Consider the following 19,406-nt stretch of genomic DNA (forward strand, 5'->3'; position numbering starts at 1 on the left):
ATCCACACCGGGACAAGGAACAAAGACACCGAATGTGTGATTGCCCCGAGGCGGCGGGGCCCCAGCCCGGGAGCTGAGGGGTTATCCCCGGCAGGAAACAAAGGGAAGCCCTTTCCCGGCTCCGGACCGTGTCCCGGGCCCGCCCCGCGCTGCCGCCACCGCGGGCAGGACCCGCCGCTGTGCCCGGGCCCGCCCCGGGAGCGGCCGTTGTCACCCCGCGGGCCCGGCCCGGCGCCGGCACGGGGAACACGGCGGGAACGGGGCGGGAAGGAAGCGCTGAGGCGCACGCGGCCCGGTGACACGGCCCGGGCCCGGGGCGGGTGACAGGGGCGGGCGGCGCTCGGCGCCCCGGGCCCGGCGCGGCCGCTGCGCGCTCGGGCGGCGCCGCCACACAAAGGGAGGCAGCGGCCTCCAAGCTCCGGCCCGCGCCCCGCCCGCGCCGCTCACCCCGCCGGCTCCGCTCCGCCTCCCGCAGCCGCGGCCGACCCGGGGTGGGTGCGCGGGGTCCGCCCGGCCCGGCCCGTCCCGTCCCGCCGGTACCGCCCGTCCCGACACCGCCGGTGCCGCCGCCGCCGCTGTCGCAAAGCGCGCCCGGCCGCCCAACGCGCCGAGCCCGCGCGACACCCCGGCGGGGCAGCGCCGGCGCGCTTTACGGCAGCGCCCGCCGGCGGGAGCACGTGGCGGCGCCATGAAGCGACCGAGTGAGCGCCGGGAGCGGCTCCGGGACGGGACGGGCGGGGACGGGACAGAAGGGGCCAGGATGGGCGCGGGAGGCGGCCCAGCACCGGGGGGTGGCGGCCGCCCGTGGCCAAGCGAGCGGCGGCGATCGAGGGGGCGGGAATCGGGGACGGGAGCTCGGTGGCGGGGATGTGCGTGTCGGTGCACGGCGCTGACGGGCGCGGTGCCTTGCAGAGCTGCGGAAGGCGAGCAAGAGGCTGAGCTGCCACAAGCGCTACAAGATCCAGAAGAAGGTGAGGCCCGGCCTCGGTGCCGCGTTTGGCGGTCCCGGGGCCGCCGCGCTGCGGTTCCGGGCCTCGGGCTGAGGAGATTTCTTGTGCCCGCTTCAGATCAGAGAACACCACCGGAAAGTCCGGAAAGAGGCCAAGAAACGCGGACACAAAAAACCCAAGAAGGATCCCGGAATTCCCAGTGCGGCGCCGTTTAAGGAGGAGCTTCTGCGGGAAGCGGAGCAGAGAAAGCAGAGGGTAAAACGCAGTTTGTGGTAAAGAGGGCAAAAACCGAGAGGGCAAAAACCATCCCTCTCTTTATGGAAGCTTTGTGTGCATAAGCGAGCACTCAGAGGAACAGTCATGGTAGACGGTCCCAGCAGACTCGTGCTTTGGAAAAACGATGCATTTATTTCCAGCATTGTACAGTGTGCAACGCTGGAAATATGAGCAAATCAAATAATGATTTGCTCTTTTATTTTTAACTTTTGTTTCCTCACTGTGCACGGGAACGTGCTGGAATGGACATTTCTAACGCAGTCAGAACTCCCTGTGGTGCTTGGATACAGAAATGTCCCATCAGGGTGCTGGGAGTTAAATGATGGCATTATGTGATTATACAGAAAGTAGGGATCTGCTGTCTGCAGGGTGGACTAATGTGACATTTGTCAGCTGTAGGGGTGGCTGCAGAGCTGCTGCTTTGGGATCAAGCTAATGCATGGCTGCCTCTGGGTAGGATGCAAAAAAAAAAAAAAAAGAAAATTCCCAGAGTCACTTGGATAGCCGACTTCTAACTGAGCTGGCTCAGGAGCTTGGGTGAGGAATGGGGAGAAAGAACATTCTTCCTTACCACTTTTAAAGATATCTTATGTGGCCTGGGGTTTTGTTTGCCATCAGCTTGAAGAACTGAAACAAAAGCAGAAGCTCAACAGACAGAAAGAACATGAAAAGAAGAGGAAGCTGGAAGCTAAAAAGAATGCAGCCACAATCAAGGAGAAAGCAGAGGGACAGGTAGGGGTCCTGTCCTCTATGATTTGGATTTCTTGAACATGTAGAAGTCATTCTGAAACTGAACCTTCTTAAGCAGCATGTTACAATTTCATGCTGAATGTACATACAAATATTAGGCACTAATTCTCATTTAAATAATTTCCTTTTGTTTTTATTTGCTTTAGGAATCCTCTGGCAAATCTAAAGGAAAGACTAAAAAACCGCTGAATAAAAATTCTAAGAAATCATTCTGCAGGGAACTCACGAAGGTGAAATGCTTTAACTATTTTTATATCACTATGTGAGAGTCAGTAATAAGACCACATGTTATTTTCCTTTTTTTGTGTTACTGTTTAGAACACAAAGTTTGTCTGTGAGAAACTAGAACACTAAATAAGGGATTTTACAACAGAAAATATTAACAACTATTTTTCTAAGCCACAGCTATACCAGGATTGTCATCTGGTCTGCGATGTCATGTTTAAGTCTTTTTTCTGACCAGGTACTTGAGGCCTCAGATGTGGTTCTGGAGGTTTTGGATGCCAGAGATCCAATGGGCTGCAGGTGTCCTCAGCTGGAGCAAGCTGTCACTTCCTCTGGAGGGAACAAAAAGCTGCTCTTGGTTCTGAACAAAATTGGTAAGCAACACAGGTTTTCTCAGAGTGTTACTGGCACTGTGGTCCTTTGGTAGGTGAGCTATGAAGATTTTAAAGGAATCTGACGTTTCATTGAAGACATGAGATCCAACTCTGAGCTCACTAAAAAGGCTGCAAATTACCAAGTACCAGCAGCTAAGTAAAGAAAATAAAATACCAAGAGCAACAACAAGAGCAAAGGGAACTTTGTGGTAAAGTAGCCTTTGCAAGGACTGTGGGGTAATCCTTCACAGAACATCATTCTGTACCATACAAAGTCTTCTAGCAAGACCCCAGCATTAAAAACCTAATACAGAGGCCAGAAATGTAATTGTGATGTGCTCTGCTAAGGCAGAGACCCTGTGGGCCTTTGGGGAATGCACTCAGTCCTTTATATTAGAGTTCTCGGGGTATTTGTCATGGTAAGGTTAATTTAAGGAGTGAAAGAATTGCTCTTCTTTCCAGATTTAGTGCCAAAGGACAACATAGAGAAATGGTTGAATTATTTGAAGAAAGAGTTTCCAACTGTTGCTTTTAAGTCAGCAACAATGATGAAGGACAAGACTATGGTAAGAGCACTGCAGGCTGTCCCATGAAGAGGTCATGTGTTTGCAGTCATACATGTTAAAACATCTTTAAAATTCCTTTTCCCCTGGTTTGATTGCACTTCTGGGACTGATGGATGTGCCTTTACACACGTTGACTGAGCTTTGCAGTACAGTGGGGGAATTCTTACCACTGCAATTACAGTAGATGAATAAATCTGTGTCCATATTTTATCTTCCTTAATAGCTCCTGACCATGGGGTTTTTTTGCCTTTGACTCCTGTAGCAGGAACAGGTCACAAAAAGACATGCACGTGTTGATTTCTCAGAAACCTCTCAGTATTTTGGAAGCAAATGCCTTTTGAAGCTTCTCCAAGGGTATGGCAAGACCCAAGACAGAGCCATTCAGGTTGGGGTGGTAGGTAAGTGTTTGGAGAAACAGGAGGAGTTTTCTTCTCCCATAAAGCTTTGGGATCCTGTATTACTGGACTGAGTAAAACTGCTAACACCTGGTTTGCTAGTGAGCTTTCCAGTCACTGTTCTTTGATCCAAGGCTCTCAGTGTTGTAGTGCTTCAGCTGCCAGGGATCCATGGTGCACTTCCACAGGGATCCGTGGGAGCCCAAAGAAGGCAGGATATGTGCTCCACTGGCACTGCCTGCCTCATGCCTGACAAAAATCCCACGGAATGCAGCACTACAAATCCTACAAGTGTGAGAAATGAGGATACATTCTTTGTCTTATTTCTGTGAAGACTTCAGATCCAACTCTGATCTCACACTGATACTTACCTTAGCAAAGATAACTGGTAGAAGCTGTTTTGATGGGTGTTAAAAAGCTGTTTGCTTATTTAACTTACAAGGATTTATGTGATTTTTCCTCAGGTTTCCCTAACGTGGGAAAGAGCAGCATAATCAACAGTCTCAAAGGAAAGCGTGCTTGTAATGTTGGCCTGACAAGAGGTGTTACCAAGTAAGCTCAGCCTGGTCAAAGCTGTTCCTTTCCTTGTTTGTTGTGTGTCAGTTACCATGAGTTTGTGTTTCAGTCTATTAGGGGCAAAGCACACCAGTGTGCAGCTTAAAAATGCACATTAAAATCTGCAAGATGAAAGGTATTGATATGTATGATGCAAGCTCTCTCCTTATGTATCCCTTATCTACATAAGGGATAAACTTATACATAAGCTTGATGTTTTGTTTGTTTAAATGTCTATCCTACACAAAGCACATGATGACAAAACATTGAAACTGACTGTATGAAGTACATTCAATCCAACACTGAGCTTTGTGTCTTGCATCCCTCACCATCACCATCCACTGTGATTATCTGCTCACAGTGCATTTTCCTCTGAACAGGTCCATGCAAGCTGTGCACCTTGATAAGCAGACAAAGATGCTGGACAGTCCAAGTATAATTGCAGATCCTTCTAACAGTGCCCTTGCTCTGGCCTTGAGAAGTATCATAGACCCTGAAGGATCAGACTCAGCAGTTGTGCTTGAAGGAGTAAATGCCATAATAAATCACTGCAGTAAGCAGCAGGTGAGCTCCATCTTTTTTCTATGTCTCTCACTGCATCAGACTTCTCTGTAGGTTTCTTAGGCCCAGTAATGAAAGTTCATTTTGCTGTAGCTAATGCTAATAGTTTTTGAACTGCTTTCCTAAGCATTCAAAGTGGGAATGCCAAGGGTGATCCTTCATCCTTACAAACAGAAGGCAGAACAGCATGCCACAATCCTGACAGCCAGAGTAAAGAGCATTGCTTTTCAGACCTCATCACCACACAATCAGAGAGTGAAAAATGATGATACTGCTTGTATGCTGCCTAGGTTACAGTGAAGACCTCAGATCCAACTCTGATTTCACTCTAGTTTCAAGCAAATTAACCTAAGCCTAATTGCCTTTCAGTTCTTTGAGAAGAGTTTTCACAGACCAGTGTGCTGTCCTGTTGCAATACATGTCATGTTTGAGACAGCCACAATACACAGAGTGTCCCCACACAACTTCAGCAAGCTTCAGCCCACACAGAGTAACACCTTACCTCTTCAGAAGGCTGCAAGCATCTGCCTTTCTTGTTCTTCAGCCCAGCCTTTTATCCCCTTGTGTTGATGCCCTGCACCTGTGTGCCCTCTGCTCCCTTTGGTGGTTGGTCAGTGCCCTGGGCACTCCCTGGCTCATTGGTCAGTGCTGCCCACCTGCTGCTCACAGCTGTGCCCACTGGGGATGAGGCTCAGCCCCAGCCCCACTCCCAGTCACCACAAAGTGCACCTACACTGTGTCTGCACACCCACGAGTCTGCTTGAATGGCAGATGAGTTTGTTGATGAAGTAGGCATTTTACTTTCTAATGTTTACTCCCACGAGTGTGAGAAAAACAGCTTTTCTCTTACTCTGTCCTCACTTTTATCCAACTTTATTTGCTCTTTTATACTCCTAAAACTATGAGAAGGATGGGCATCTCTTTCTGAATGTGCCATTTTCTTTTCCCCTAGGTAATGATGCACTATAACATCCCAGATTTCAGGGACCCTGAAGAGTTTTTATCTTTACTGGCTCAGAAGAGGGGCATGCTGAAAAAGGGAGGTGTTCCTGACATAGAAAATATGGCTAAATTAGTGCTTTGTGACTGGACAGGGTATGTATACTGTGAACTTTGCTCTCTACTGCTCACCTTTTTGTCACTGTTAATCCAGCACAGCAGAAGCACTGAGTCCAGCAAAGTACTTAAAAAGGAGAAGCTGCTTTTTTCCCTTCCTTTCTCACATTTCACTTGGGTAAAGAGCTGGATTGTCCATCAGATTTAGAGGGTGCCATCCACAGATAATTTTCTGAAGTAGTGAAGGTTACACAAGAAGAGTCAAAGCCTGTTGCACATTACTCCACAGACAGTGTCTGTAATGGAAATGTGCTTTCCTCTCAAATACCAAGTCTATGTTGTCCTCTTCTGGACAGGAAAGGATATGGCAAACTTTCTGTGGAAATTCAGGGTGGTTCCTATATTCTGAGGGTAGGAATAAATGTAACTCAGATTCAGTAATTGACTGTGACTCTCCCTTGCTGAAGTGACTCAGCTGCTTTTACAGGCAGGTGATCTGTGGTGACAAAGTGCCATTGCATTTTCCTCTCAGGAGTGGGCTATCCCCTTAATACTGTTGACAACTTCAGAGTCAGATTTATTATCTATTGAACTGCTGTTAAATAGTTATTAGTTTGAGAGCTTTGTGCTCTGGGTTTTATTTTTAAATACAGTGATTTAATAGTTGTTTTTTAATGCTGATTTTTATTTTCTCAGAGCCAGAATAAAGTACTACTCACAACCTCCAGGATCTCAGAAACCACCACCCTATCTTACAGAACAAAAAATAGCTGAAATGCAGGAAGGCTTTAATTTAAATAACCTAGAACAAGAAAACAGCAACACTGTTCAAGGTAGGACTGTTCCTGTAATAGACTACCATTAACCATAGAGTCACAGATTGGCCTGGCTTGGAAGGGGCCTTAAAGTTCATCTTGTTCCAAACCCCCAGCTGTGGGCAGGGCCACCTTTCACTCTGACCAGACTAGTCAGAGCCCCCTCCAGCTTGGCCTTGAACACTTCTGGGAACTCTGTGCCAGGGCCTCACCATCCTCACAGTAAAGAATTTTTTCCTGCTATCTAAACTAAACTCACTTGGGTAAACTTACCTACACTCAAATCCAGGTTTTCCAGCTCTTAGCAGTTTTCTGTAAATGCCTCAGGGAAAGCTTTTCTCAGAGAATTTCCTCGCCTTGATGGCAGAACCCTGTGTGGGAGCCCTGTCTGGCAGGGAGGGGACAGAACTGCAGTGTCCCCACTTGGGGGCTGGGCATTACATCTGTGCTGAACAGACACTTGCTGTGTTTTCTGCAGCTTTAAAGCACCCCAGTCCAGCAAGCAGCATTGCTTTTCAGTCAGCTGGAATGACAAATGGGACAATAGAGGAAAATAAAGTGATAGAGGAAGGGTCAAACTGGGGAAACATGGAAACAAGCAAGGAGGAGGAAGAAGAGGAAGAAGAAGAGGAGGAAGAGGAATTCACAGAAAGTGATGATGATGAAGATGATATGGAAGAAGATGATGATGATGTCAAAGAGGTAAATGAGGGTTTTACTAGGACGGGGCTTTTTTCCTGAATTAAGGAAGCAACATTGTTCCAAGTCACTTGGCCTCAGCAGTGAGGCTCAGCTATACAAGGGGCCATCCACACTTTCCCCAGGCTCTGTTAGGTTTCATTTGCATAGGAAATTTCATTAATGATGTTAAAATAATGTCTGACCTCTGACTTGTAGGAAAGCCAAGTTCAGGTCACCAGAAGAGCAAAGCCTGGAAAACACCAAACAAATCTTACAAATCCCAAGGAGCAGAGGGCAGGTGTGTATTCAGAACCCTGGCTCAGGGATGGGCTCTGGAAGGCCCAGGATTTGCACTGGTTTCACTAACACATGTTTGTCTCTTCTCAGGAAATGAACGTTCCAGATCACTGTCCTTCAGCTTAGACAAATCTGCAGATGAGGATGATGCCTATGATTTTAATACAGACTATGTGTAACAAACCAGGTGGGAAGCACTCTCTGGAGAGCTGCTGCTGGCTTAAAGAGCAGTCAGGAACACTGGGGTTGCAGCACAAGCTGGAGGATGCTGCAGAGCCAGAGCTGCTGCAGACTCAGCTGTTGCTGTGTCAGATAATGTACATAATAGTGCATTTCCCTGGATAGTTCCAGATTTTATACAGGTCTAGGAAACTGTTATTCAGCTTTGTCATGAAGTTTATTTCCTATATTAAAGCCTATTTTAAAAATTCCTAATAGACTGGTAGTCTGTTCATTTTGCCTTATAAAGTACCTTTCGAGGATAAACCCTTTGTCTTTGAAAGATAACTGATAAATGTTTCATTCTAGCCACGTTCAAACAAATCTGTTTTCCTAGAGGATTACAAAGACTTTACCCTTAGAGCATGGCTTTAGACAGTGACTTTTCAGTACATTTTTGCAAAACATCTCCTGTGCATCTGTTTTCTTCCTAAAACTGAAAAGTATGATTTCTGTGTTCTTTGATAAATAGGTTTGTTTTCCCTCAGTGTCTGCTGAGGCATAGATTCTTATGGGCAACTTAAGAAGATGTCAAGTGCATACACAAACAGGCAGTTCCTTTAAGCCTGCTAAAATCCAGCTTGCTCAGCTGAATTGCATTGTCAGCTAATCAAAATAAAATCTTTCAAAATTGATAAGTGAATTTACTTAATTACTCCTAACTGCTTCAAGGACAAGAATGGTTCTTGTTCTAATGGTTCATCAAAACCCAGGAAAAGAAACAATAGGTAACAAACTAGATCAGGGTATCCATAACAGAAACAGAACTACAGGCAGTGACTGCAATGAGAGCAGCAGTTTAAAATCCTTTTAAAGCAGAACTAAAACCATATTCACAGTCAAGGAGTCCTTTACCTCTGCTGCCCTGTGTTTCAGACCAGGCAGACTCAGCTGTGATGAACACAAAGCCTTTTGTCTGAACATCCTCCACCAAGGGCTCTTCACAAGCCTGAGTGCAAACCTCTGTTAAATGGAGTAGTTGGCACAGTGGCTGCTGGGATATGTCAGCTAATAATAACTATCACTCAATAATACATCTAGAAAAAACAATCCAATTTACCTTAGCACAGGTGATGGACAGCTGGCTGCAGAGGGCACAGGCTTCTCATTTGATGAGTTTCCAGATGGGGAAAGGCACAACAGGAAAAACCATAGCAGAGTGTAGCTCACTTGAGAGAACTATGAGGAACTCAACAATAACAAAATTAATCTGTAATTAATACAGCCTGGTCCCCAAAATAAGTAGTTTGTACGATTTTAGACTTAGATTGTTTTCACAAAGACCAGATGAATTCACTTTGGCTTTAATCACTTGCTACTGTGCACAAAGGAAACACTTCCTGTATCAAGACTGGAATTAGATTGCCATTTACCTGAGGCTGGAGTCAGCACATTACAATTAGCTTTATTTTTGAACAAAGTTTCATCCACCACTTTCCAAAAAAATTGGTTTAGTGTTCACTGGCAGTTAAAACCATTTTGCATAGTGAAATAATGCTCAAAGGATTAATCTTTCAAAAAGGATTCAATTTTGCAGAATTCTGTAAGAAAGACTTAAAGAGAAATGGTTGGGAGGAGATTTCATGCAAGGAAGGTTGTTGAGGGAATTATTTCACAGGATAACAAAACAAAACAAACAACAAAACAAAACCCAGGCAGCTCTTAATTACAGTACATTGCTGTGCAAGATTTGCTGGTGAAAGCAAGCACCAGCTGGATTTGTATCTTGTTCTTAGAAACTTTGTTTCTGTAACTGACAAAATGATCCCCCGCTAGAAGACCTGTAGTAAGGAGCAGGAGAACACAACTGAAATGACAAAACAAAAAAGTGCTCGTTTGTGGAGATCTTCCCTTGTTTTCTGTAGTGCTGCTGGAGTAGCATCGTGTGTCACACAGGTGACAGGAGCCTCCTTTTGGACCTGTGGATTTCAGAACTGCACCTGAACAAGTGCATCACCTTGTGCTCCAGAAGGCAGGGTCGGCTCTGTAATACAAGTTGGCTTAAAGAAAAATATTCTGCTTGGCTCCAGAAGTTCCTGAGAAAATGTCATCTTTTATTCAAATGGACTCTACTTTGCTTCATAGGCCTCCGAGTGTCTGCGGATCAGGTTGAACTTGCCTGCAGGGTCAGGGAGATACCACTTCTCCCAGACTTCAGCATAGGAAGCTGTTCTTCCCCAGGGTTTGAAATGTCCATTCCAATGGAGCAGCTTGGCAGCTTCCACAAACTGAGGAGAGTACCTTTTCCCAGCACTAGACCCTGCAATTGAAAAAGAAGCATTAGTGTTTGAAATAAAGGCAGCCAAAACACCAATGTGCAAAACGTTAACTTCAAAACAAAGGATTTAACAAACAAAATCTTATCATTTATGGGGAAAGGAGGTAATAGGGGAAGCAGAATTAGGGCAAATGAAAAACAATCAGGTGCAACTAAATGTCACTTTGATCTCTCTGTGTCTATTTTCATACACTGCCTTAACTTCCAAATTCTTTAAAATCCAGTTAACACCCAGATGAATTCAGCAGCCTATGTATTGTTCATCAGAAACATAACCTGAAAAATCTCTCCCAGCACTGGGGTTTCATCACTAGAACATGAATGTCTGCCCTTCTCAAAAGTTTTGGAAGAAACACCTTTGATCGCATCAGATACAATATATTTGTGGAAAATTAAAAGAATTTTGAGTAAGTCAGTTCAAGAACTAACCCCCAGCAGCTTGAAAAAACTCAGGCCCACAAGACAAAAGATGGAATTGCAAAGCTGTTTTTCCTAAAGAACAAAGGACAGATTAGGGGAATAAAAGCTCACTTTGCTACATCATCAACAAGATGTCCAGCTACAGCCCTGGAAAAACGCCCTGGGGGAGCAGCATCACAAACACTTCATACGTACCAAGATGTCGGACGTTCCACATGGGATCGATACTGGAATGCTGCTTGTAAAACACAATTAGCAGGGGAGGTGTTGTGATGCTGCCAGCCAGAGTCTTACTGTAGAGCTCCTCTCTGGAAGTGGAAAGGATGCTGATCAGTTGATTTTTCACTTGCAGCAGAGATTCACAGCCCTCTGTTCAAGAGGGAATGCCTCCAGCAGAACCCTGAGCTGCTGGCAGCCCTAGCCTGGGGTACTTACACCACATTAAGTGCCATCCACTTCTCCAGTTGTTTAGTGATGTTCTGTAATTTCCATTCAGTCAAATTGGCAACAAAAACTCCAGGATTGAAAGAGCAGGTGTTGGCTTTCATGGCAAGCTTTCGGATGGTTTCTTTCTTGTAATCTAAAAACCCAATGTAATTGTACTGGGGGGGGGGGGGGGGGAAGAAAGTAGAAATTAGCTTAAAATATATGGGGAAATTCCTAAAGAAAAATTCTGCACAACTCATAGCAGATAGATGTAAGTTGAAGTTGTTACAGTAAATATCCTTTCCTTTAAAATGAGAGAAAGAAAGCTTAAGAGGTGTAACATTTTAAAAATATGATTATACAGACTACATATTTTAAGGAATGCTGCATGGACTTAATAATACCATATTATTAATATGGTACCAGTCTCAGCTAACGTACTTTTTATACATTCAGAAATGAAAAATTGTCCCTTCAATGTTCTCAGACCTCCCGCTGTTCCACAATGAGAACTGCTCTCATTGTAAAGCACAGCAAAAATTCCAGGTAATTTACTGTGCCTGACCAGAAACTGCAGGTCCCATTTGTAAAACTGGTTTGGGCAGGGACAGCCAACATGTTTAGGTTTCAGCATTTGGAACATTCCCAAAAGCCTGAGATCTACAGTATTGTTATCACTAAACAAGACTAAAACTAACCTGATTGCCTGCTCCACGGACAGCAACTTTACTACTGGTTGAGTCACAGTCATCTGAAAATGCAGCTGCATGTCCAGGCTTCAATGGAGTGTTGTAAAGTTCAACAATATCACCTGGAAAATGGAAGCAAGCACAGGGAAATCAAAAGTAATCCTGACTAAGTGCCAAGTTAGGCTTTGTTCAGTCCATTGTTAGCAGATAAATATTCAGTTTAACTCAATTCACTCATATTTACAAAGTTTGTACAGAAATGTTTGAGTTCTGTGAGAGATAAGATACTGACCTCAGCATAAGGCCAGTGGCAGCTAACAAAGGTCCCATACCTTGCACTATTACATCATCATCCACATAGATGACCTTCTCTGCATGAGGTACAAAGCTGGGCAAGTAGAATCTTGCAAAAGTTAACTGTGAGGACAGCAAAGCAAGACAAGTGGAAAATTAAATGAAAAAAGTGTCCAAATAAATGTGAAATTGACTGATTTTTCTGGCACTTATCTATGGCATTAATGTCCAAGACAACATCTATAGAGGAAGTAAAATAGGCAGCAATATCCTACAATTTAAAATAAGTTCCATCAATTCCTGGTTTACCATGAATGTATGCATTGATAAACTAACTTTGAAACTGGTCTATATAAGAATTACTTATTTCTCCACATAGATCTGCAGCATCTCTGAGGTGTTGGCATGCTTGACATGCCAGCTGCAGTGTTTCACTGTGGCTAGCAGCAAAAAATGATCCTAGGCATGCATATGTAGATATTCAAATCCATCTCTCACTATCCAGATACTTCATTTTACTGAAATTTAGAGATTTTATTATGAAAGATTGCTTCTATGCTAACAGACTTGGTTTTGATCTCCAGCTGGGTTCAAAAGCCAACGTCAAAATATATTGTTAGTAACTACTAATTGCAAAAAGTAATCAGCATCATCCTCACTGGTTTGAAGTTGTCTGCCTTTTGGGGATCCACTTGTACTTTGCCTTCTAAGACCCGAGGGTCAAAATCCAGAATCCGGTACCTCATGTTCTTCAGAGGAGGGATCCTCAGCCACATCCTGCAAGCAGGAGAGAGGCACAGATCTTGTTAATGACACAAAATCAAGGGAAAAGCAGGAGACCCAGCTAACAGTGACACAGATCTGGATGTGGACACTCTTTCCCTGCCCTACAAACACATCTGGGGTGTAATTGATGCTGCCATCAGTGCTGTCCTGTGTGACCACTGGGGCAAGTCCAGGGTCAGCACCTGCACACCTGGGACATGTCAAAGGTATGAGGTCACTTCTTGCTTTATCAGCAATACACATTCCTGTTATCACAGGCCTTTCCCAAAACCATCAGTGTGGACAGAAGGGGATTAGAATAAGAGGATCAAAGAGTAATTTACAAAAATGGAGAAACACGATTGCCAGCATTTGAATTGCTTAGATGAAATGTAGAAATAACTTAAACCCTTCCACCAACAAACCCCTCACTGGTTGGACATGAGCCCATTGGAAAAGATGTTTCTTTTCCATCCCTGAAACCTGCCCAGGAGGAATGGTGGGACTCCCACAGCAGTTCTGTCAAAAAGCTGCTGGGACTGGGAGTCAGGGGAGTGCAGCTCCAGGGAAAGGCAGCTTGGCTCTCCTCTCAGAAATACAGGTGGGAATCCAATGAAAAGATCATTACCTCAAGTGATCCACAGTATCATTCAAAGTAACAATGTGGAAAACCACGTTGGCTCTGGTGTTCTGGTAAATGCTGTTCATGGCTGCAATTGCACCTCCCAGCCTCTCATCCGAGGCTGCAATGACCACAGGAATCTCCTTGTCATTCCTCTCATCTGCCAGCCTCTGGGGAGCTGCAGGAATGAAATCTATAGGCCGGAGTCCTAAGGGACTTGGATCTGTGGAGTAAAAATGACATACTTGTTTTTATTATTATATATTATTATTACCACACTAAAATTCCCAATACTTCAATTATTTCTGCTAAACACTTGGATGCCTGAGCTGAGATGTGGATTACAGTGAGCCAGTATCAAACACTCAGAGCATCAGCTTTTGAGAATCTGAGATGCCTATGAATAGAATAACACCACATTTACAGAAAACTGCACACTTTTAACCACACATATTCACACACAGCACAAGGTATTAAAAGGCTGAGCTACAGTAGTCTGCACTTGCCTTTGGTCCCCTCTGCCATGCCTATAACCTCATTAACTTCCACCTCCCATTCACCCAAACCACGTGAGAGGTTCTGTCTGGCCAGAGCAGGTGTTTTCCCACCAAATCTTAAAAATATATAGATTTTTTTAAATTAAAATAAAACCCAACATACCTGACAATTCTCGTCTCAAGAAGTCACTGAGGCTTATGAAGTTATGATGAATAACTAGCAGAAATATGACAACAGCCACTATAAGGATGGAAATGTTCACTGAAAATTAAGAAGAAAAATCTTTATCAATATAACCAGAGAACAACTGAGAAACTCAAGATACAAAAGATATAAAAAAAACCAGACAAGCATACACACATACCTTTCCTTAACGTCATTTTTCTGTTCTTATTTTATTAGCATGAGGTTCCTGCAAATCTGCAAGAAAAAAATACAGCAGTCACTGTCAGTGCATTCTTCCATGAGGCACAGCACACTATCACCAGGAGTGTCACAACAGCTTCAGTGTCCAAGGCAGTGAGTGTTTCCCTCTGTCAGTTTTATGACATACATAAAACTATGTCACATTTTAAAAAGCAAGTATGGTCTCAGGAAGTTCCTGACTACAACCACAGAATCACAGGATGGGTTGGGTTGGAAGGAATCTTCAAGATCACCTGGTTCCAACCCCTGCCATGGGCACAGACATCATCCCAGCTTCTCTGGGCAGCTTGTGCCAGGGCCACACCACCCTCACAGGGAAGAATTTCTCAATACCTCATTTAAACCTGCCCTCTGCCAGTTGGGAACCATTCCCCCTTGTCCTGTCATCCATGCCCTTGTCCAAAGTCCCTCTCCAGCCCCTTTAGGCACTGGAAGGGAATCTAACAGATCCATGTCCTTCTCCCATTAGGGACCCCCTCACTACAATCACATATCTGAAGAGCTCCGAGATAGAAAGGAGACATGCAGATCTTGCCACTTCACTGACAGAAAAAGGCCAAACTCCTTCTGCCAGTCAAAACTAATCTGAAAGATCTGGAAAATTATATATGTTTTCTTTACTGTGGCAACTATTTATTTAACTATCTGAACTGGAAAAAAACAGGAAAGAAAGCAGTACCATCATGTTATAGAAGTGGATAGAAACACAACACCAATGCAATTTCGGTGAGAAATTCAAACATGCTTGTTCATTATTTAAGGGTTGAGGTGAAATGAGAACAAGAGCTGTGTATCCTGGCGTGTGAAGGAGCTGTCAAACGACACACAGAAAGCTCCTTAACAACACGCAAAATAGCAGAAACGGTGAGAGACTTGCGAAATCCCTAAATTAAAACCCCTCAGACTGTGCTGTGACTGTTACATGTATCAGAACCACTTTCCTCCCACTGCTGCAGACACATCAGCGGAGCCCAACAAATCCCTGCCCCGAGCCCTCCGAGCAGCACCGCGCGGCTGGCACGGGGCCGGACACGGAGCTGGGACTGGGAGCAAACGCCACGTCCCGCCGGGCGATTCCCAGCGCCGGGGCTCAGGCGGGCACGGACACGGCCGGCACCGGGCACGGACACGGCCGGCGCCTCAGCCACATGCGGCAGCCGGGCTCGGGACAGCGATAGGGATGGTCACGGATCACAATAAAACCCACACCGCGCCACTCCGCCGGCTGCCTGCAGCGCGCACGGCGCTCCCCGGGCTGCTCTGCGGGCACAGCCCCGCTCCGGGGCCGGCGGGCCCGTGCCCGGCTCTCCCGCACCGCCCCGGCCCCTCACGGACCGTCCGTCCGCGCCGCCACCGCGGCAGCGCGCGGGTGCCCGTGGGTGCCCGCCCAGGTGCCTGACCGCCGCCAGGCGCCCAACCCGCGCCGCGCCCACCCCGCCGCGATACCGGGGCCGCGGCGGCGCCCGGTGGCTCCGTGGGACGAGCTCGAAGCTGGGACGGGAGGGCGGCCCGCGAGCCGCCGAGTCAGTGCGGGTTTCCGACAGGCGGCTCCGCGGCTCGCACCTGCCGGGGAGGGCGCCTCCGCCGGGGTCCTGCGGGGCGAAGCCGCCGTTGCCGAGGGGATGCGTCCCGGCGGGCCGGGGGGAGCGGGAGCGGAGCAGCCCCGGAGCGGCGGCGGCGGCGCGGAGGCGATGGCCGGGGCTGGGGGCGGCACCCCCGGCCGACGGGGCTCTGGGCGGGGCGGACGGGACGTGTTTCCGGCCAGCTCAGCAGCCGCCTTCCGCTCCGCCGCGACCATCGCCGGTAGCAGCGGAGAGGCCGCGCCGCGCCCCGCCAAGAGCAGGGCCCTACTAGGGAGCGCCGAGACGGCTGCCAAGAGGAACGGGAAGAAGCCGGAGAAGCGCCGCCGCCATGCTGAGCGTGTTCCGCTCCATCCCCACGCAGATGGTAGGGCCCGCTCGGGCCTCGGCACCGGGGCACTGCGGTGACACGGCCGGCGCGGGTCTCAGTGTCCCCTGCACGACACCCGTGTACGAGGCACGGCCAAAGGGATGCAGGATGAATCCCTGTAATTCCGGGTTTTGACCTGCGAGTTTGGGACCGTCACGCTGTAAAAGGAAGCTGTCTGTGTAAGGGAAGCCCCTCTGTGCTTTCCTGCCTCTGCTGCAGGACAGAAGGCAGTGTGCGCTCCCAGAGTTTTCTAACATCATGCAAACATAGATTAGTTGGGTTTGGAAGAAACCACTGGAGATCATCCAGTCCAACCCTCCAAGGCAGGGTCAGCTGGAGCAGGAATGAATCCAGCTGGATTTGGAATGTCTCCACGACCTCTCTAGGCAGCCTGTCCCAGTGCTCTGCCATCCTCAACATAAAATTCTTCCTTCTGTTGAGGTGGAACTTGGTGTGTTTTAGTTTCTGGCCATTGCTCCTCATCTTGGTGCTGGGCACCACTGAAGAGAGGTTGGCACCATCCTGTTGGCACCCAGCCTGCAGACATTTATCTGTCACCCTTCTCCAGGACACAGGTGCCACTCACACCGTGCCCTCTTCTGTGGTGATACAGCTTTACTTAGTGATGTTAAGGTGACTACAATGATATTTTGAACTTGCATTACTTACCCTGATCAGACAGTGCTTGCTTCTGTTTCTAGGTGATGTGGCCAAGCCTGCAGAGGAGGTGTTTTCAGCCACTGTAAGAAAAATAATTGCAATCTGGTTTGAAAGTTGAACAAAAACGCTGAGAACCCATGGTCAGGTAGACTGTAGGATCTAACCTGAAAGAGTTAAGTGGGCAGGTCTGTGTTTTGAATGACTGACTAAGAAGTGTCTCTTTCCACAGGACTACAAGGGCCAAAAATTAGCAGAACAGATTTTTCAAGGAATCATTCTTGTCTCTGCAGTAAGTATAGTAGGCCTGTGGGTGAGAACATAAAGGACTATTTTTATTTTCTGATCTTGTAAATATTTTTCTTATTGTTTGGGGTCACTAAAAACTTTAAACAAAGAGGGGCTGTCATAGATTAAAACTTTTAAACATCCCATCTTTTACTTTCATTGTTGGCCTGCACTTTTAAAAAGGTTTGAAAGATGTACATGCTTTTGAAAAACCTGTATTTTCCTACCTAAATCTACCCCCTGCCTCTTAATCATGTCATGGGAAAAGTTTTTCTTTATTTAAAGTTTGAATTTTTTTAATGTTTGTTTTTCCAGGTAATTGGTTTCATCTATGGATACATCACTGAACAGTTTGGATGGACTGTTTACATAGTTATGGCTGGATTTGCTTTATCATGTTTGGTAAGAATATTTTTCCCCAAACCAAAAAACACATGCACTGTTTAATCAGGAATAATTGCTAAATTGAGGGGCTGTCAGACTAATGTATGCTATGCAATTCAGATTTATAAATATTGTGCTTCCTTTGATCTGCATAAAATGCTTTGCAGCCCATTAAGTGCTTTTTTTAAATGCTAGCAGAATTTTTGCAATTTAACACCACTTTTGAGTTCATTTTTCATTTCAATTAAAAGTTAGAGTTAAGTCCAGCTGACAGCATTAGTAACAGAAAGGATAGGGAGGCTTTCTGTGTAGTAGCAGCTTGGCATGATAATTTTGCAGCTGTCCCCTGCTGCCTGAGGAGACAATATGGAATTTCAGGAGTAATTACTTAACTATACATGAGAGGTGTCCCATTCCTATTGGGGTACTCCCAATAGTAAAACAGTAAATAACAGTAAAACCAATCTGGTTTAACTTGTGGTTCTTACACCTCTCAAGAGTTCAGATACAGCACAATTTGACCAATCACTACTCAGGACACACACACATTCCACTGTTTTGAAAAGCCCCTGTAATTCTCTGGCATCATCATCATCCATCTGCTCCTTACTTACTTAAACATCCCTGTGTTACTTACCTGTGATGCCACAAGAGGGGAGGTTCTCAGTGCATGTGGGAGGTGCTGGGAATGCTGGTGTCACCTCAGGAGTCCTTTTTACCTCAGGGTGGGTGCTGTCCTTCTCCTTGCAACAACCTGGGGTGCTTTAGTCACATACTTAAGTGTGATTTTGCAATGTAAACTGTAAATGTACATGAAACTGCAAGAGATTTTAAGGACTAATAGATAATGAGTTAGAGATGAAGATTTTCCTCAGGAGCTGTACAGAACAGCCCCTGAGCACCCAGTGTCCCTGTTGTGACTGCCTCCTCTGCCCTCAGCTGACGCTGCCCCCGTGGCCCATGTACCGCCGCAATCCCCTCAAGTGGCTGCCGGTCCAGGAGTCGGGCACGGAAGAGAAGAAGGCAGCAGACAGGAAGCCAAAGAGACATTCCAAAACCTAAAAATGATGGTGTGCAGGCTGTTACTTTGTTTTGTTAAATTACTTTCCATTGAGAAATACTTCTTGGCTTAGTGGTTGGGTTTTTTCTTAGTACTTTGTATCCATCCACGAGTACAACCAAGCTCTGCAGGGAGCATGAAAGCTGGAAATTGGAAATTGGGTCTGGAGGTTCAGGGGAGTCACTGGGAACAAAACTATGGGGGGGATTAACTTCAGAAGGCTACTGGAGGTCACATCTTGAGTATTTCACTAAAAAGGAACACAGTGAATAAAATGAATTCTAGTTAAGCTGTTGCCATAGCCTAAAAGATTAATAAACAGCTAAACTTCTACGGAAATGTTTCTAACTGTGTGTAAAGCAAGTTGTCAGTACTGCCAGGTTGTAATAAATACTGTGAAAAGGTACATACCCCACAGTTCTGAAAATAACTGTTCCAGGATTGGAGGATACAGAGAGCCAGTTTTTGTTTAAAATAAATTTCCCTGGGAAGAACAAGTAAGACTTGCTCTTGAAACATTGGAACTTGAGTTTGTAGTGTGTGAGCAGGATCCATAGGAATGGCTCACGTCAGTAAGCTCCCTCACAGCTGCTGGAGGTTACAGTATTTCAGCTACAGGCAGGAAAAGAGACTTTATAATTTTACTTTACAAATTCAATTCCATTTGATTTATCATTTTAAAAAAATGTGCTTTTTCTGTAGGTATGGTACACAACAATGCCTGGGGGCTGTAGTGAGACACACTGGATTCAAACTAAGAGAAATAAGTGTTTTATCTTTTTCCTAAGAGATTCTGGTCTTGGGCACTTACGTTCCTAAAAGGAATTAGTATTTGTAAGGCAAAGGGATTTCTCCAGCTGGAACCATGGTAACCATGGCTGCATTCCTTTCAAACATTTTCAGACTTACTTTATCCAGATACCAAATGC

The 19,406-nt window shown here is 46.0% G+C and overlaps 3 protein-coding genes and 4 non-coding genes across 10 annotated transcripts; 6 read left to right on the plus strand and 1 right to left on the minus strand.

Moving 5' to 3' along the window:
- Window positions 1–531: 531 nt before the first annotated feature.
- On the plus strand, window positions 532–7,936 carry GNL3 (G protein nucleolar 3). Its single transcript, XM_059479901.1, has 15 exons — window positions 532–701; window positions 913–971; window positions 1,068–1,205; window positions 1,845–1,958; window positions 2,123–2,206; window positions 2,440–2,575; window positions 3,038–3,141; window positions 3,404–3,539; window positions 4,001–4,088; window positions 4,472–4,655; window positions 5,605–5,747; window positions 6,405–6,541; window positions 7,002–7,225; window positions 7,421–7,502; window positions 7,592–7,936. The coding sequence occupies exons 1-15, from the start codon at window positions 689–691 to the stop codon at window positions 7,678–7,680; spliced, it is 1,731 nt and encodes a 576-aa protein (XP_059335884.1). The 5' UTR covers window positions 532–688; the 3' UTR covers window positions 7,681–7,936.
- Window positions 2,631–2,703, plus strand: LOC132078385 (small nucleolar RNA SNORD19). Its single transcript, XR_009419262.1, has one exon. It is a non-coding gene; the product is annotated as a small nucleolar RNA SNORD19 (small nucleolar RNA).
- Window positions 3,832–3,902, plus strand: LOC132078386 (small nucleolar RNA SNORD19). Its single transcript, XR_009419263.1, has one exon. It is a non-coding gene; the product is annotated as a small nucleolar RNA SNORD19 (small nucleolar RNA).
- Window positions 4,332–4,407, plus strand: LOC132078388 (small nucleolar RNA SNORD69). The gene has a single exon (XR_009419265.1). It is a non-coding gene; the product is annotated as a small nucleolar RNA SNORD69 (small nucleolar RNA).
- On the plus strand, window positions 4,910–4,986 carry LOC132078387 (small nucleolar RNA SNORD19). Its single transcript, XR_009419264.1, has one exon. It is a non-coding gene; the product is annotated as a small nucleolar RNA SNORD19 (small nucleolar RNA).
- Window positions 7,937–9,105: 1,169 nt separating the features above from the next.
- On the minus strand, window positions 9,106–18,306 carry GLT8D1 (glycosyltransferase 8 domain containing 1). Of its 4 annotated transcripts, XM_059479905.1 has the most exons (11): window positions 18,055–18,306; window positions 16,758–16,828; window positions 14,077–14,132; window positions 13,875–13,973; window positions 13,221–13,437; window positions 12,487–12,604; window positions 11,866–11,950; window positions 11,543–11,655; window positions 10,854–11,020; window positions 10,614–10,726; window positions 9,106–9,980 (listed from the first exon to the last, which is right to left on the minus strand). In XM_059479905.1, the coding sequence occupies exons 3-11, from the start codon at window positions 14,090–14,092 to the stop codon at window positions 9,790–9,792; spliced, it is 1,119 nt and encodes a 372-aa protein (XP_059335888.1). In that variant the 5' UTR covers window positions 14,093–14,132; window positions 16,758–16,828; window positions 18,055–18,306; the 3' UTR covers window positions 9,106–9,789. The 4 variants fall into 4 exon arrangements, with proteins under 4 accessions (XP_059335888.1, XP_059335885.1, XP_059335886.1 ...); XM_059479902.1 differs by lacking the exons at window positions 16,758–16,828; window positions 18,055–18,306 and adding an exon at window positions 15,702–15,856; XM_059479903.1 differs by lacking the exons at window positions 16,758–16,828; window positions 18,055–18,306 and adding an exon at window positions 15,585–15,671.
- On the plus strand, window positions 15,882–18,482 carry SPCS1 (signal peptidase complex subunit 1). The gene is made up of 4 exons (XM_059479906.1): window positions 15,882–16,085; window positions 16,978–17,037; window positions 17,349–17,435; window positions 18,357–18,482. Exons 1-4 carry the CDS (start codon window positions 16,050–16,052, stop codon window positions 18,477–18,479), a joined length of 306 nt encoding a protein of 101 aa, XP_059335889.1. The 5' UTR covers window positions 15,882–16,049; the 3' UTR covers window positions 18,480–18,482.
- Window positions 18,483–19,406: the final 924 nt, after the last annotated feature.

This window comes from Ammospiza nelsoni, chromosome 11 (assembly GCF_027579445.1).
Source record: "Ammospiza nelsoni isolate bAmmNel1 chromosome 11, bAmmNel1.pri, whole genome shotgun sequence".
Classification (NCBI taxonomy): domain Eukaryota; kingdom Metazoa; phylum Chordata; class Aves; order Passeriformes; family Passerellidae; genus Ammospiza; species Ammospiza nelsoni.

What these genes read in the sequence shown, in the direction of transcription:
- GNL3 (XM_059479901.1), top strand. An exon ending in CGGAGCAGAGAAAGCAGAGG is followed by an intron (nt 1,206 to 1,844) that starts GTAAAACGCAGT and finishes GTTTGCCATCAG; the next exon opens with CTTGAAGAACTGAAACAAAA. An exon ending in TCCCAAGGAGCAGAGGGCAG is followed by an intron (nt 7,503 to 7,591) that starts GTGTGTATTCAG and finishes GTCTCTTCTCAG; the next exon opens with GAAATGAACGTTCCAGATCA.
- GLT8D1 (XM_059479905.1), bottom strand. An exon ending in TGGATGGCACTTAATGTGGT is followed by an intron (nt 10,727 to 10,853) that starts GTAAGTACCCCA and finishes TTCCACTTCCAG; the next exon opens with AGAGGAGCTCTACAGTAAGA. An exon ending in GTGGAACGTCCGACATCTTG is followed by an intron (nt 9,981 to 10,613) that starts GTACGTATGAAG and finishes TTTCAATTGCAG; the next exon opens with GGTCTAGTGCTGGGAAAAGG.
- SPCS1 (XM_059479906.1), top strand. Translation starts at nt 16,050, where the DNA reads ATGCTGAGCGTGTTCCGCTCCATCCCCACGCAGATG. An exon ending in GCTCCATCCCCACGCAGATG is followed by an intron (nt 16,086 to 16,977) that starts GTAGGGCCCGCT and finishes CTCTTTCCACAG; the next exon opens with GACTACAAGGGCCAAAAATT. An exon ending in GATTTGCTTTATCATGTTTG is followed by an intron (nt 17,436 to 18,356) that starts GTAAGAATATTT and finishes CTCTGCCCTCAG; the next exon opens with CTGACGCTGCCCCCGTGGCC.